At 34.2% G+C, this 13,920-nt stretch overlaps 1 protein-coding gene across 1 annotated transcript in view; it reads right to left on the bottom strand.

The window, feature by feature from the left end:
• Window positions 1-4,563: 4,563 nt before the first annotated feature.
• LOC142353471 (calpain-B-like) overlaps window positions 4,564-13,920 on the bottom strand; it is a 32,307-nt gene continuing 22,950 nt past the window's right edge. Inside the window, exons 5-7 of the mRNA XM_075405725.1 lie at window positions 8,392-9,155; window positions 5,960-6,268; window positions 4,564-5,074 (exon numbers count right to left, since the gene is read on the bottom strand). Of these exons, the coding sequence (XP_075261840.1) occupies window positions 4,811-5,074; window positions 5,960-6,268; window positions 8,392-9,155 (1,337 nt within the window). The 3' untranslated portion in view covers window positions 4,564-4,810. The remainder of the gene's footprint in view (window positions 5,075-5,959; window positions 6,269-8,391; window positions 9,156-13,920) is intronic.

A 13,920-nucleotide genomic window follows, 5' to 3' on the forward strand; every position in this document is an offset into this window, starting at 1 on the left:
CTAAAAGGCTGTCAGAAAATTGCTTAAGTCAAGTTAAAAACAAATCTACTTTTTGATACTTTCCAGAATGCATTGTCTTGTTTGTTGCCTCTTCCTCTTTGTTCTTTTTAGGCTGGGGGCCGGCAGCGGTGGACATATTGAATGAAATTATAGGAAAGAAAGAAATAGCATGGTAAAACATGCATGTACGGTTTTCCAAAACAAAAACAAAACAAGACAAGAATCATAATTAAAACCAGACAGAACTATGCAAAATAAACGAAAAATAGCTGAAAAGTTGTCAGAAGTTAATACCATTTTTAAAAGAGCTCTGAAATAAAAGAAGTTAAGCTCAAAGTGATGTCAAAAAGAGCACTTACTTTTTAAAATTTGATATTTCTAGTAGGCAGTTTTTTTTTACTTTTTCAATTTTTTAAAAAATTTTAAGTACACAAGGTACTCGATGGTCACAAATGTCTATAAAAAGATAAATTTAGGTTTTGAGCAAAAATCTAAATTCCAATTATTAAACATATATGATTATATAAGAATATATATTTTTTTAACCTAAGAACGGAAGATTTTTAAAGAACTATCATTTTCTTCCTTTGTTCTCTCAACCTATTGCAATAGTAATTCAAATAGGTAAACTGAATAGCAATATAAAGAGTGAAAAGAGCGATCTCACACACGTAAAAACTACAGAGAAATGATAGCTAAATTCATGTTGCTAATTATTTAATTAAATTGTTCGCGTTTTCTGAAACCTTTGCTTTGAGCCTTGATGCAAGCGAAGAATTTGATTTTTTTTTCTCGTGCTCGTAACAAAAATAACATCTTGTTTTGTTTTATATATTGGTCTGTGTTCTGAAACAATTTGCGGACAAAAATTGCAATAAATACTGTTCTTTGCGTTAAAAAATTGGCGAAAAATATACAGGCAATAAAAGATCAGAGGTCCAATCAGATTATAATGAACTTGTTGTGGTTTTTTATCGTTAGTTGCAAAAACTAAAATTTACGAGGTTGAATTCAATTGAAATTTAATGTGAAGTTAAAAAATGTTTGACTTAATTTTTAATAACAATTTTTTCAAGACCTAAAACCGATTAAACCAACAACTTCTGGCGTTTAGAAAATAAGAAAAGAGCAGACCCTCTCTCAAAAACAGCAATACAAATGTTTTTTCACTTTTTTGCTTTATCATAATGGTCCAATAAAGGTAAATATTCGAAGAATGTTATGAAAGAATACAAAGAAGAACAGAAAAACCTTTAATAAGTGTAAAAAAAGCAGGAAATTGCGTGATTTTCCCTCCTAAACCTAAGAGTTAAAAGTTAATTAGAGGAAAGTGTAAATGTTTTTTTCTAGGGTCGAGGGTTACTATAAATTGATTGTTATCTTTCTCGTCATGCTTTAGCCTTCCGGTCTATGAGAGGCATAGCGTAAAGACTGCCATAAGACGTATTCTATCCCAATTGGGAAGAACTGCTGTTTCCGCGGCGTCTATAATTGGAAAAGATTACATATAGAAGAGCTTAAATCTGTTAAAACTTTGATCCCTTTTTCTAGCACTCTTAATATCTAGTCTCTTCTTTATCGGAAAAATTTGATTTAAAAGTTTATTATGGTTTTTTGATGCTATTTTTCCAGCTATTATTTTACCTTAAAAACCTTACAAATCTGGGTACGGCCTTACTACGGCACCTTATTAGTCTTGATATGGCATTAGCACGGCACCTTATAAATCTTAGTACGGCCGTAGTACGGTGCCGTATGAAACTTGACAAGAACTTAGTACGGTTTTCATCTAAGATTTATACGTACTACGGCCTTACCAAGTTTTCCAAGGTCGGGCAACCTGGGTGAATATTCTGCGGCACCTTCAAGTTAAGAGGGCAGTTCAAAACAGTTATAGAGGCAGTCTTGTTTTTGCACCTTATCCGATAAAATTAGCTCACTTTCTGATATAATTCTTCATGGAAAATGAATTCTGAAAACCTCAAGAAGTAATTGAATTTTGTAGTTTTATAGATGACTTCTGATTAATTGCCCACAGTTGAAGTTTGTAGCAAATACTACAAAAATTATTGGTCTTTTTTGAAGCCAATTTTATTTTCTGCTCTAGCACAATTGAATTTTGGTCCTCGTAAAAACGAAAAACTGGTTTAATCCTAGGATATCGTGGTAAGGGTTCTACTTCATTTCACCCCTATTCATTTAACCCCCTATCATTTAAACATCGATTTATTCACCCCTCTATCATTTAACCCCTTTATCACCCTCTATCATTTCACCCTCTATCATTTCATCCCGCCAACTAACAGTCGACATTAAAAGGCATGTTTTGTCATAATTAAGTGGATAAATTAATCCCACGTTCGGTTGTGATAGTTTCATATCAAGTCCCACGGGCCGCTGAGGCATGGCCATTATTAAAATTATTTTATAGAGAGATTAAAATCGGGGTGAAATGATAGTGGGGTTAAAAGATAGAGGGGTTAAATGATACAGGGGTGAATAAATCGGGGTTAAATGATAGGGGTTTAAATGAATAGGGGTGAAAAAACGGGACACCCGTAGTAAGAATCGCTTAGCGTTTTAGTTGTTTTTGAAAGTTGTTTTTTGAAAACTTTCCGAGGAATTTAAAAAATTATGAACTGTTTTCAAGTCTTTTGCAAACATTTCTGCCTTAAAGTTTTCTTTTCAATTGAATCTATTTTTGATAGTTTAACTGTTAATTGCTGTAAAAGTTTGATCACAATGATAAGTCTCTTGGTATAAATTGCGGTATGTCAACTTTTCTGATAAATTTTCCTCAATTATTGAGGTAGTTTTCATATTATTATTTTTCTTTAGCAGTTATGTAAAAAATTTGAAAATGCACTTTTTAAGAGAAGTTAAGGTAGTGCTGAGGTAGAATTTTTCCAGCAATAAAAATGTAACAGTGGAATCAAATGCAGCTCAAAATTTTTTCAAATTTTTGGGCTGCAGGAGCTGGCAAGGAGATTAAAATGATATAAATGTGACGGGTAAAATGATGTAAATGTGACGGGTAAAAGAACCAACCCCCAACATTTGCACCTTTTTTGGTCTGTATAGGAGGATAAAATGAAGTAAGAGTTTTGGGGTAAGGAGAAATTGCCTCCAGACTCTTACATCACTTACTTTCCTTGACAGAATAAAAAGATGCAAGAGTGAGGGTTAATTTATTTTTTACACCCTCACTCTTAGATCATTGTACCCCCCAGCAGACGATTGCAGCCCAAGAAGATGTGAACGTTTTGAGCTACATTTTCCTAAAAAGTCCTCTTATTGCAGCCCATTGCAACCCACTCTTATATCGTAAATTTAGTCATGGGGTAGTTTCTCAAAAGTCTTCCCATTGCAGCCATGGCAGCCCACTCTTACTTCGCAATTTTGGTTTGGCGGTAATTCCTCAAAATTCCTTCCACATCAGTTCATCGCAACCCACATTTACATCACACTCTTTGCCAGGGAGTCATTCCTCAAAATTCTTCTCATTGAAGCCAATTACAGTGTTTTCAAAAATAAATTTCATGTAAGTTAGGAGAAGCTGGAAGTTCTCTAACATTTCTAGTAAATTTTTTAGATAAAGTTTTTTTAGATAAATTGATAACTTTTTGGTGTGTACGAAGAAGAGCTGCTGCGCTAAGTTAAAGCAGCGTGCTAAGAAATGAATTAGGAAGTGGTTTTTTTGTAGATAACAGAAAAGTTATTTCGAAAAGGTAATTCAAAACAGACATAAAAAGAATCTCAATTAGTTCGATAAATACAATCAAAGTTGTGGCACAATCTTCATAAGGAAATATAAAACTAGTGTGATTTTTTGAGAAATCCTTTCTCGGATTTTTTTCGCGCCCGACCCACAGCCCCAGTTTTTTATGATCATTCTTACAAATTTTTGAGTTATTATATAGCACGTTAAAGTATATAAAACGTTAAAGTTTTTAAAGATAGTACGCGCTCTGGAAGCATCAAAGTTGTATGCCCATTGATGCCCTGAGAGAGTGGAAAGGGAGATCAAACCCCTAGACGAGACCGCCGAACAGAAACGACAAAAATTTTCTAACAAATCTTTGGTATGTTCAGTTTCAAACATAAAAAAGCCTCGGTACCTTCGATTTGTTCGGCATTGTCGGTTTCGAACGTAAGAAAAATTTGGTATTAGCCTTTTTGGGACGCAAAAGAGATTCGGTATGTTCGGTTTCAGAAGAATCTGTTTTTTTAGCATTTAAACGTAAGAGAAAATTGGTATTTAAAGGTAAGAGAACGTGGATATGTTTGATTTTAACGTTAGAGAAAGTCGTTATGTTCGGTATTTAATCGTAAAAGGCGGTCGGTATGTTTGGTATTAGACGTAAAAATTGAAAAAAAGCTTGAACCGAACATGCCGACTGTCTTTTGTTCTGTCTGCTGGACTAGTCTGCGGTTAGAACGCAGAAGATAAAATTTCATGGTATTTCTCTCAACAATAGCGAATCTCTCTTACGTTTAAAAACGACTATACCAAATCTTCCTTATGTTAAACACCGATCAAAACGACGATGCCACTTAAAAACTCTTTGGAGCTTTCGTCGTTTTCGGCTAGAAAAAAAACGACGATAACGAGAAGATTTCTTATGTTTGAAAAACAAGGATTTCTCGACTAGGGAAAGACGAGATCCCTTTTTTGTCCCTCTCCCATGGTGGGGAAGTGGTTGAGCTATGAAAATATATTCCATTTATTTTTATACGCTAATATACAAACGATAATAGCGAAACTCAATAGCTTGGCTTATAATAAATATTACCGAATAATGTCTTTTTTTCACATGATAAGGGTGGCCATTAGCAACTTCTCGACGATTGAAAGCGGAACCCCGGATTTGTCCAGTTGGCATAATCCGATTACACACTTGATCTTGCTCGCGATGGCCATGAAATCGCAAAATGAAATATTCGATTCCTCATCTCCGTATCTGTTCACTGCAACTCCTAATATTTTCCCTGGGATTCTAACATGCATCTCTTGCAAGGCAGAGTCCAGTTCCAAAGGCGTTGACCGACCAAGCTCGGAGTGTTTTTTGAAGACCTGTAATAATTGTTTCCTTTTCCAGTGGAAATTCTACCTTTTCAATTGGTTGCGGTAAAATTTAGATGGGTTTTCCCACATTCAATTCAATTACTTTAAGCGTGAATATAATGATTTTTGCCCAAATGGCAATTAAACTCTTGTTTACGTGCTATATAATTACACATTACTTGCGTTTGAGGTTCATAAACGGTAGCCCATACCTAAGGTTGATTGACAATCAGTACTGATTCAGAACAATTTCTGTGAAATTTTAAATGTTTTAGTACTGATTCAGGAGGAATTCAGAACCAATTGTGAAGTTATTTCTGAATTTCTTTGATGTTTCTAATTTTTCCTTTAAAATGTTTAGTTTTCCACTACATTGGGGTACCGAAATGCAACGTGCAACTGAAAATTGTTAAGGAAAAATTAGAAACAGCAAAGAAAGCATTATTGTTTATATTCAGTTATGTAGTAATGCGTCATGAAGGCTTTAGGTTTTAGTATTGGCTCGTTAAAAATTTTTAGTAGATGGTTTGCGTAATTTTTATTCAAATTTCTAATGGCGCCAGTTTCTTCCCGAATTTCCTGCAATTTTCCTTCTTAAATTTCCGATTATACTACGTTTTTTTAAAGCTGCTTATAAACCTCCGTTAATTTCCCAAAGTTAAGGAATAGTGCTTAATAGAAGCGGGAATGCTAAAAAAGGTACATCCCCCCAACAGCACGTGCAAAATTTTTATGCTTTTATTTTAATGATTTACTAAATAATGGCACGCGTGTATAAATGGGGGGGGGGGGCACAGAAGGTATTGAGGGGTCACCAAAAGGTCACAGAAAGTAATCTGGGGCACGGAAAAGACCCCATTTTTTAATCACCAAGTAAGAGTTAAAACTTCAGACCTCACTGCATGTGACGAAGTATCGATACAGCTTCATAAACTCCAGAAAGTCAAGTTTCCCACTGTTGTCTCTGTCAAATAGAGCCATCAAGGCGTAGGCGTGACTTTTATCAGGTTTCTCTTCGCTTATGTCTTCATTAAGGAATTCCAGCAAGATTAGCAGTTCATTCACACAAATGAACCGGTCTTCACCCGCCAAGTTGTCAAAAGTGGGTCGGAGTCTTTTGGCCATTTCTGGACTTTCTTTATCGTAGTCATTCAGAGAATCCATGCTGACTTCGACGTTGATTTTGCTCTTCATTTCTGATGCCTGCGCAGGAGAGAAGAAATTTATACTTCAGAAAACGAGGAAAATCTGCCACGCTCGAGACGTCCATTTTTGACAAGAATTATCTTTTCCGCGGAATGAGTGTTGTTTATAATCCCATTGATAACCCTCATACCCCTTTGTGTTGTTAATGCTGTCTACAACAACCCCTCCCCCCACCCAAAAAACGGCGCAAATCTTAAAATATCGTCTTCTGGTCTCGAGTGGGGGACAACATATATATTTTGGGTGAGAAAAATTATGAGGTAGAATAAATTTGGCCTTACAAAGATCCGGCTGCACTTCACAGTTGCCCAATTTTATTTGCGACAACTGTAGCTTGGTCTTTTCATGCCAATTTTCAGTCGGTCACCTCTTTTGATAGGTTGTGGTGTCTCGTATAGGGCTCATGGCTTGCTTCAAAATCTTATTAAAAAACTCGGTTCAGAGGTTTGAGTAAGGAATTTTTTTTTGAAACATGTAAATTACTCAGACTATGATCCTAAGGTTAGATATCTACATGCTCTAAAATGTTAAATAAATTAATCAGCATTGTTATTAATATAATAATCTTCAAATTGTGGCTGTTCGTTTTCAAAGGTAAAAATAGGATTTGAAGGCTCCTATTTGTCTATTAACGGGTACTTTCTTGTGTTGATCGAGCAAACACTCGGTTCAAAAATTTTTAAAGCAAGTTTTACTGTTAAAAGTTCTGATTGAAGAGGGCAATTTGTTCCATTTTTGAACGCTTTTCAAGATTAAAGATTTGTTACTCCACTTCGTTTCCGTTTTCTTTTTTATAATAAATTGATTTGTTCTCTTGTTCTGTCTAGCGTTATGGCGACTAGTAACGATTTTAAAATTTTCGGATGTTTCCCATTGTCTTATATCTGTTTGTAGCATAATTAGGATAACATTTTGTGATAAACAATTCGGCTGGCAGGATAGGATCCTTAATGAGAAGATCAATGGATTGGTCAAATTTTTGTCGAAAATAACAAACTTTTATTCCCCAGTTAATTTGCCTGTTTATGCGGTTTATGTTTCTCACTGTAAGAGTTTGAAGAAATACTCCACTGAAAAAAGAGAAAAAAGATGAGAGAGTACAACTGACTCATAAACATCAATTCTTACTTTCAAAGGTATTTGATTTCTTACAAGATACAGAGAACGATTTGCATTAGCCATTTTGCTTAAAACTGAGTTCACGTGATCGTCAAAGGTTAGATTTGAATCAATTTGTACTCCCAGATAAAGACATGCATGAGCTGGTTTGATAACTTCGCCTTTAAATGAAAACTCTGGATCCGAATTAGTATGATTTGTAAAGAATAACATCTCTATTTTATCGGCATTTAAAGTGAGTTGATTCTCTGTCAGGTATTTGTCTGTTTGTTCTAATAGTTTTTCAATTTTTTGGGAAATATTTTCATTACGTTCAAATTTGCATATAATACTAGTATCATCTGCAAATTGGACAACATCATTTTCATCTTCCATCTGTTCAGAAAAATCGTTGACATATAACAGAAAAATAAGAGGTCCTTAAACAGTTGCTTGTGGAACACCATGATTAATAGTTATTTTTTCTGATAAGTCAATACCCTGTTTTTCCCATTGTGTTCAATTTTCGAGAGAATTTTTGCGAAGTAAAATTGTTGATTGAGAGAGGTTGAAATTTTCAGCTTTCTTGAGAAAGATATCATGTGAAATTGAATTGAAAGCTTTTGCAGGATCTAAGAACACAACACCTGTGTCGTTATAAGCGTGAAAGCGGGAATTTTTCCTGAGAGGGAAGTGATAATAATATGTTCTTCAATTTCAACCCCAGTGAACATCCCTCAATTAACACATCCATCGCACAAAGCTGCTATATTCTTAAACAAGATCGCAAGATTTCAGATTCCTTTGTTATATTTCGACAGCCCAATTAGTTTATGCCGTGCAAATGTTCGTCTTAAGTAAAGGCGTGCAGTGATCTTGAATGTCTTAACAAATTATGACTTATTATCATGATTTTCATTGAAAGTTATTATCAAGATTTTTACTAAATTTCAATTCACTGGGATAATGTTATAGTTCATAGTCAAGGCAGTAAAATGAGCTAAATTTTGATTTTACCTTACCTTATTAGCCGATGACTCTGTAAGCAGACGTATGAAGAATTCTCCCTCCTCGTTTGGCTTATAAGTACTGGGAACCACAACATACTCGCCAGGAGGAAGTGAAAATGTCTGCGCCGTTTCACGGTTCCGTACAAATCCATGCGTTCTCCCGCAAGAATTGTGATGCAAAAAGTACTTCTTTTTAAGCCGGTCTCCGCCTTGCAAGTACTTGTCTGCGTCCTCAGCAATCGGGTAAATCATAAACCCAATTGGCAGAGCAGAGTTGGAAAACCCTCGAGAGTTCTTTTGCATCAAGGAAACGATCAGAGTGCAAACATCATCATCATCGTCCTCGTCTGGGTCGGTCAAAGTCACCCGATACTGAGGGTTCGTACCAAATGTATCCGGGTAGTTTCGACAGCCGCCGGCTGATACCCGTTTAATCCAAGAACCTTCGCTTTCTGAGACGTTGAAATACGTGTTTGATTCAGAATCGAAAGAAGCTTTGTGACAAATTGTTATTCGGTTAAACTCGCGAACAAAGTCGCTAAATGGCATCCAAAATTCACCGTCATGATCGTAAGTTACTCCCAATTCCGCTTTTTCCTCGGTGGAAACTTTGTTCCACTCGTCAGATCCATCACTCCAGGGTCCGTTCCACTCTCGATCGTTGCCCCAAGGGTTCCTGACTCGAATTAGCTCGGTTCCGTTAACCACGGCAACACCAGTTACTGTATATGCGTGGCCTTTCACAAGTCCGTTGTCTATTTTTTCTTCGACAATTCCTGAAGAGAACCATATAACATAAAAATGCCAAAAAAGTTTCTCACCTCCAAAAACCGGAGATTATGCTTAAAAAATCCTTTAAGTGAGAAACGAAAAATGAAGTTGAAATTGTGTTTTTAGAGAGAGTATCACAATCAAGGGAAAAAAAAGAAAAAAACTGTTGACAAACACAAGATAAGGCTAATATTATGGCATTGTACAAAACCCCAATATGATTTCGCGAAAATTTATCGTAGCCACCTGTTTAAGCTCTTCGGCGTAAGTCTTGTTTACCAAGACAACTTTTCAACAATATTTTAAATTCTGAGAGTTGCACTGACAGTAGCAAATTAAGCTCTAGATAAAAAATACATTTACAATAACCTTAGGCCATTAAGTTTTGATCAAAAATGGGAAATCCCTCACAATAAATAATTTTGGAACTGAACGTCAATCACTTCTGACTTTTTCAATAAAATCAACATAAATCAGGAATTAAAGTTCTCAGTTACAAAAATCAAAGATTTAGGGTGATGGAAAAGTAGAAAGAACTTGGTTCCTCTTCAACGCCTAACATTTTGTACCACAAAAGCAACATGAAAAACTCAAATATGGTATAAGGTATTCTTTCTTTGTCGTAAAAGGTTTTTATTTGATTCATTGCAAGAACACTGAGACCTCAGAAAGCTTGAAAAAGTAAAACTATTTAACAGCACTACAAAAACTGCAACAAATTTATACTTTCACAATAAGGTCAAAAGAAGATTTTCATCTCTTTTTGTCAACTTTTGACGCAAACAAAAATTGAAAAAAAATAATTCCACGCATTTGTAATTTTTTTTTCGTATAACGTGGTTTAGAAATTCACAAAACTTCTTTAATTAGAACTAGAGTTCATGTGAAAAAAAACAAATTATTATGTATGTGCTCTACATGCATCAATTTGCAAACAAAATTTTTGTCTGTTCTTTTTGTTATTATTAAAAACAAATAAAGATTTGGTGCTTACCGGTATATTAAATAGTTAACAACTACTGATAAAAAAAAATTTTTCAACATCTGACCGATGATTAAAATTTCGGTAAAAAATGTCTCAGAGAAGATTGAATTTTGGTGGTGTTCATCTGCGTTCCACTGCCAATGGAATAGCAGCGTAAACCCCGAAGAAAAAAATAATAAAAAACTATTTTATTTATGTTACTTAACAATCATAAGAATATCAAACGTGTTTATTTGTAGCCATTTAAATGCCATACGGATTTTTGACCGAAACTTTTTCGATAGAACAACGTGGGATGTCTGCAGGCCTTTAAAATATTAATCCCAATTTCTCATAAATTGGTATTATAGTAACCAGTTCTAAAAAAATATTAAAGCCCTTGCTGTGAAAGACAGAACAAAATTATAATGTACTTTCTTCATCAGAATGGAATCAAAGACTCTCCAATTTTCAATATTTTGTGTGCTGTTTTTTCATATAGTTTCTGAAAACATTGAAACACAAAGAAAAATGAGAAACGAAACAGTAAAACGAAATGGAATCAAAATTACATAAGCAAGCTTTTCTCACAACAATTAGTCACATCTTCTTTTGTACATTTCCGCGGCGTATGAATCAAGGCAGTACGCTAAAAAACTTATATATTACTCCATTAAAATTCCGAGGAAACCGATGAAGAAGTTCAACTAGATTTTAAGTCTGCCTATGTAGCTAGAGTTTCATAATTATATGGAGAAGGAGCAGATTGTTTGAGTTTTCAACACCAATTTATGTTCTTTCTTGACTTTCTTGTTGCCGAACAGAAATATCTTTGAAATGACTGGCAACAATGAAAATATTGGAAAACCCTAAGTGTTGTGAAATTATAATTTAGGTATCTGATAAAAGGAATGTACAAAGTAATTAAATCATTGTTCTTAATTTCATAAAATGAGTTTATTATTCAAGCCAGCAAAATATGAATACGTATACATATCTACTACATTCACATCTATAGATGTGAACGTAGATGTAAACTTATTTGCAGATGCTTAACAAAAACATTCACAGAGTTAAAAACTCTTTGGCATTGCACACGTTCGAGTGATGTACCAGGACTACTTTTGAAATACAAGAGGAAATTACGGGTTTTCGCGTTTTTTAAGGGAATACACAACATAAAAACAGTTTTTTTTAATGATTTTTAAATTTTTTGTTGCCAAGCAAAAGCAAATTTGCGCTACAAAAAACTTAATGTTTTGGTTTAAAAATCTGTTGAGACGTTGCTATCTGATGGCAATATTTTAGCACTAATTTTGACATAAAAGATCTCAGTGATGTCAAAATTTTGACAAAAATTTTAATTTGAACCGGTAATTGATTAATAACCCAGGTTACCCACCTTAGACGAAACTTTGAAAACTTACTAAGACTTATAAGCTGCCGTATAAAACTTACAAAACTTGTACGGCACCGTATAAGGCCGTAATAAGTTTTCTACGGCACCGTAACCAATTGATGTAAATACTGATTTTTAAATTCTAAATCCCTAAAATCGACTTTAAATCTATCGCTTATCTAATACAACTCACTTTTTCATCACTTTATGGCACTGGGTATAACTTTTTAAATCTCTGAAAAATTACAAAACTTAGTACGGTGCCTTATAAGGCCGTATCAAGTTTGTACTTTTTCTAAGGTAAAGTTTCCTTTTCAAGTTTTGTACTTTTTCTAAGGTAAAGTTTCCGAACTTTAATTTGCTCTGCAGGTAGCCCTTGTGGTCAAAAAATATACCTCGAAACAGTTCGAAGTTGCAAAAACTTCTTACGCCTCTTCTAAGGTCGTACCGAACACTTTGGAAGTCTAATGATATCTTTTGCAGTTCATGTCATTGATCAAGCAAAAAAAAAAAACGTTCAAATATCCATCAAAAGCGCCAAAACTGAGATTTCGTTCCAAAGAAGACCAATGCTTACGTATTATGTCTCAAAGAAATGATTAGCTGTAAAATGAAGTTCGAAAAAAAAAATTTGCGGTTTAAGTGAATCAGATAAAAGTAGCATTTTTTTAACATGAAACTGTCAGTACCACTTACATAGCTGGTGAATAATTCCCCAACTACAAGCTCAGGGTTCACAAGAAGGAATTGAAAAAATATGTGTTTGATTCGCGTTCTGTTCAATTAAATCTGTTCTGGTTTCAGAAAAAAAATTTTTACTCAAAGTTTGGCTCATTTGAAAGTTCATTTTCGAGTTTTTTTGAGCATTCACAACAACTAAAGTCCTCTTGCAGATCTACAGTCAGATTACTTAAACTATGTAAAAGAATGATTGAACAAGAATAATCAAATGCGCAACAATAAATACATTTGATCGCTTTAAAAAAGTAAATCAAAATTTTCTATTTTTTGAAAGTTCTCTATAGTTTTGGCATCTAAACGGCTAATCAACAGTGCAATTTCTGGCCGCTAGGCTTTCACTGCTTGCAATTGAATTTGTTTGTCCTGAAACTTTTTTGTTGAACGGATATTCAGGATGGATTCCTGAAAACAATGTCCAATCTCAGATTTTATTGGCTGAGGTGTGCTTTTTGTAATCGAACATGTTTTTCTGCGTACAATTTGTAGACGTTTTTCCAGACAATTCTCAAGTCCCTTAAGCTAACTATATCACTGGTTGCTGGTAGTTCAACGTTTTTTCCAATTTATTATTTTCTGTGTATGTTGTTTTGTATCAAAACTGATAAAACACCATAACCTTCATGGTGAGGTTTGAAAGTTTTTTTCATCTCATCATGAAGGTTTTACTTAACATGAAACAAAAAAAAATGGACTGAATTGCCTCGCAGAAACACGCCAGAGGCGCCGTTTAACGCCGTCAAGAATGTTTTTCGGCATTTTTAAGCTTTAAAAAAAGCTGAAAAAATGTGGTATAATTGAGGTGTTTGTTAATATCTCTCGAAGTACTGTACAAAATTATTTTGGCAATGTCGCGTTTTGTTGGTACTAAACTGTTTCTGTTTTCTCTGCTAACTGCAATGAAGCTGGTAGAGAGGCATTCAACTCAAAATTTGAAAAAAGTCAACATTTTTATTTTCATATAGACTTTATCGTCGATAACGTGTTTCAAATACTCGTTTTCGCAAAAATAATTCAACGACCGTTTGAATAGTTCATTTTGAACCCAACAAAAGTGAGTGAACTGGTAAGCACTGAAAAAACTAAATTAAAACCATCCAGAGCGTTCTAAATCATGATATATATTATTTTTTTTGAATTTTAATACTGTAAAAAATATTTTTCTTAGAGTCCCTTCATTATGAATCATTATTAGGTAGCAAGTACTATAAAAACCAAACTGTTTTAGTTTGTTGAGAATGATAAAACACATAGTTGCTGCAAAATAGTCAATCATTCGTTTTGTGTTCCGATAACAACGTTTTTCACTGATAAAATAAACACCTGACGAAAATCCTAAATGGTCAAATTGCTCAACCTTGTAATCCCTTCTAAACTCATTTTGTAGCAGAATGTGACATATGTCGAAAGTTACACAAGCCTGAAGCGCGAAATAGAGCTCAAAATTTGGGAAAAAATGAAATCAGAATGAAAATTTTGTGATTTGTAAAAGTTGCAAACAAGTGAAGGTAAAGTTGATCAAGGATAGTTTTTGAAACTTTTTCAATAGGTTCTCGCTCCATAATAAACGCACAAGCAAAACAAATCCAACAGTGTACATATCTTACCATTTAAGACCTCATTTCGTTGTTTTTTTAATTATAAAACTGGTAAGATACGAAGCAACTTT

This window comes from Convolutriloba macropyga, chromosome 14 (assembly GCF_964194025.1).
Source record: "Convolutriloba macropyga chromosome 14, txConMacr16.3, whole genome shotgun sequence".
Classification (NCBI taxonomy): Eukaryota; Metazoa; Xenacoelomorpha; order Acoela; family Convolutidae; genus Convolutriloba; species Convolutriloba macropyga.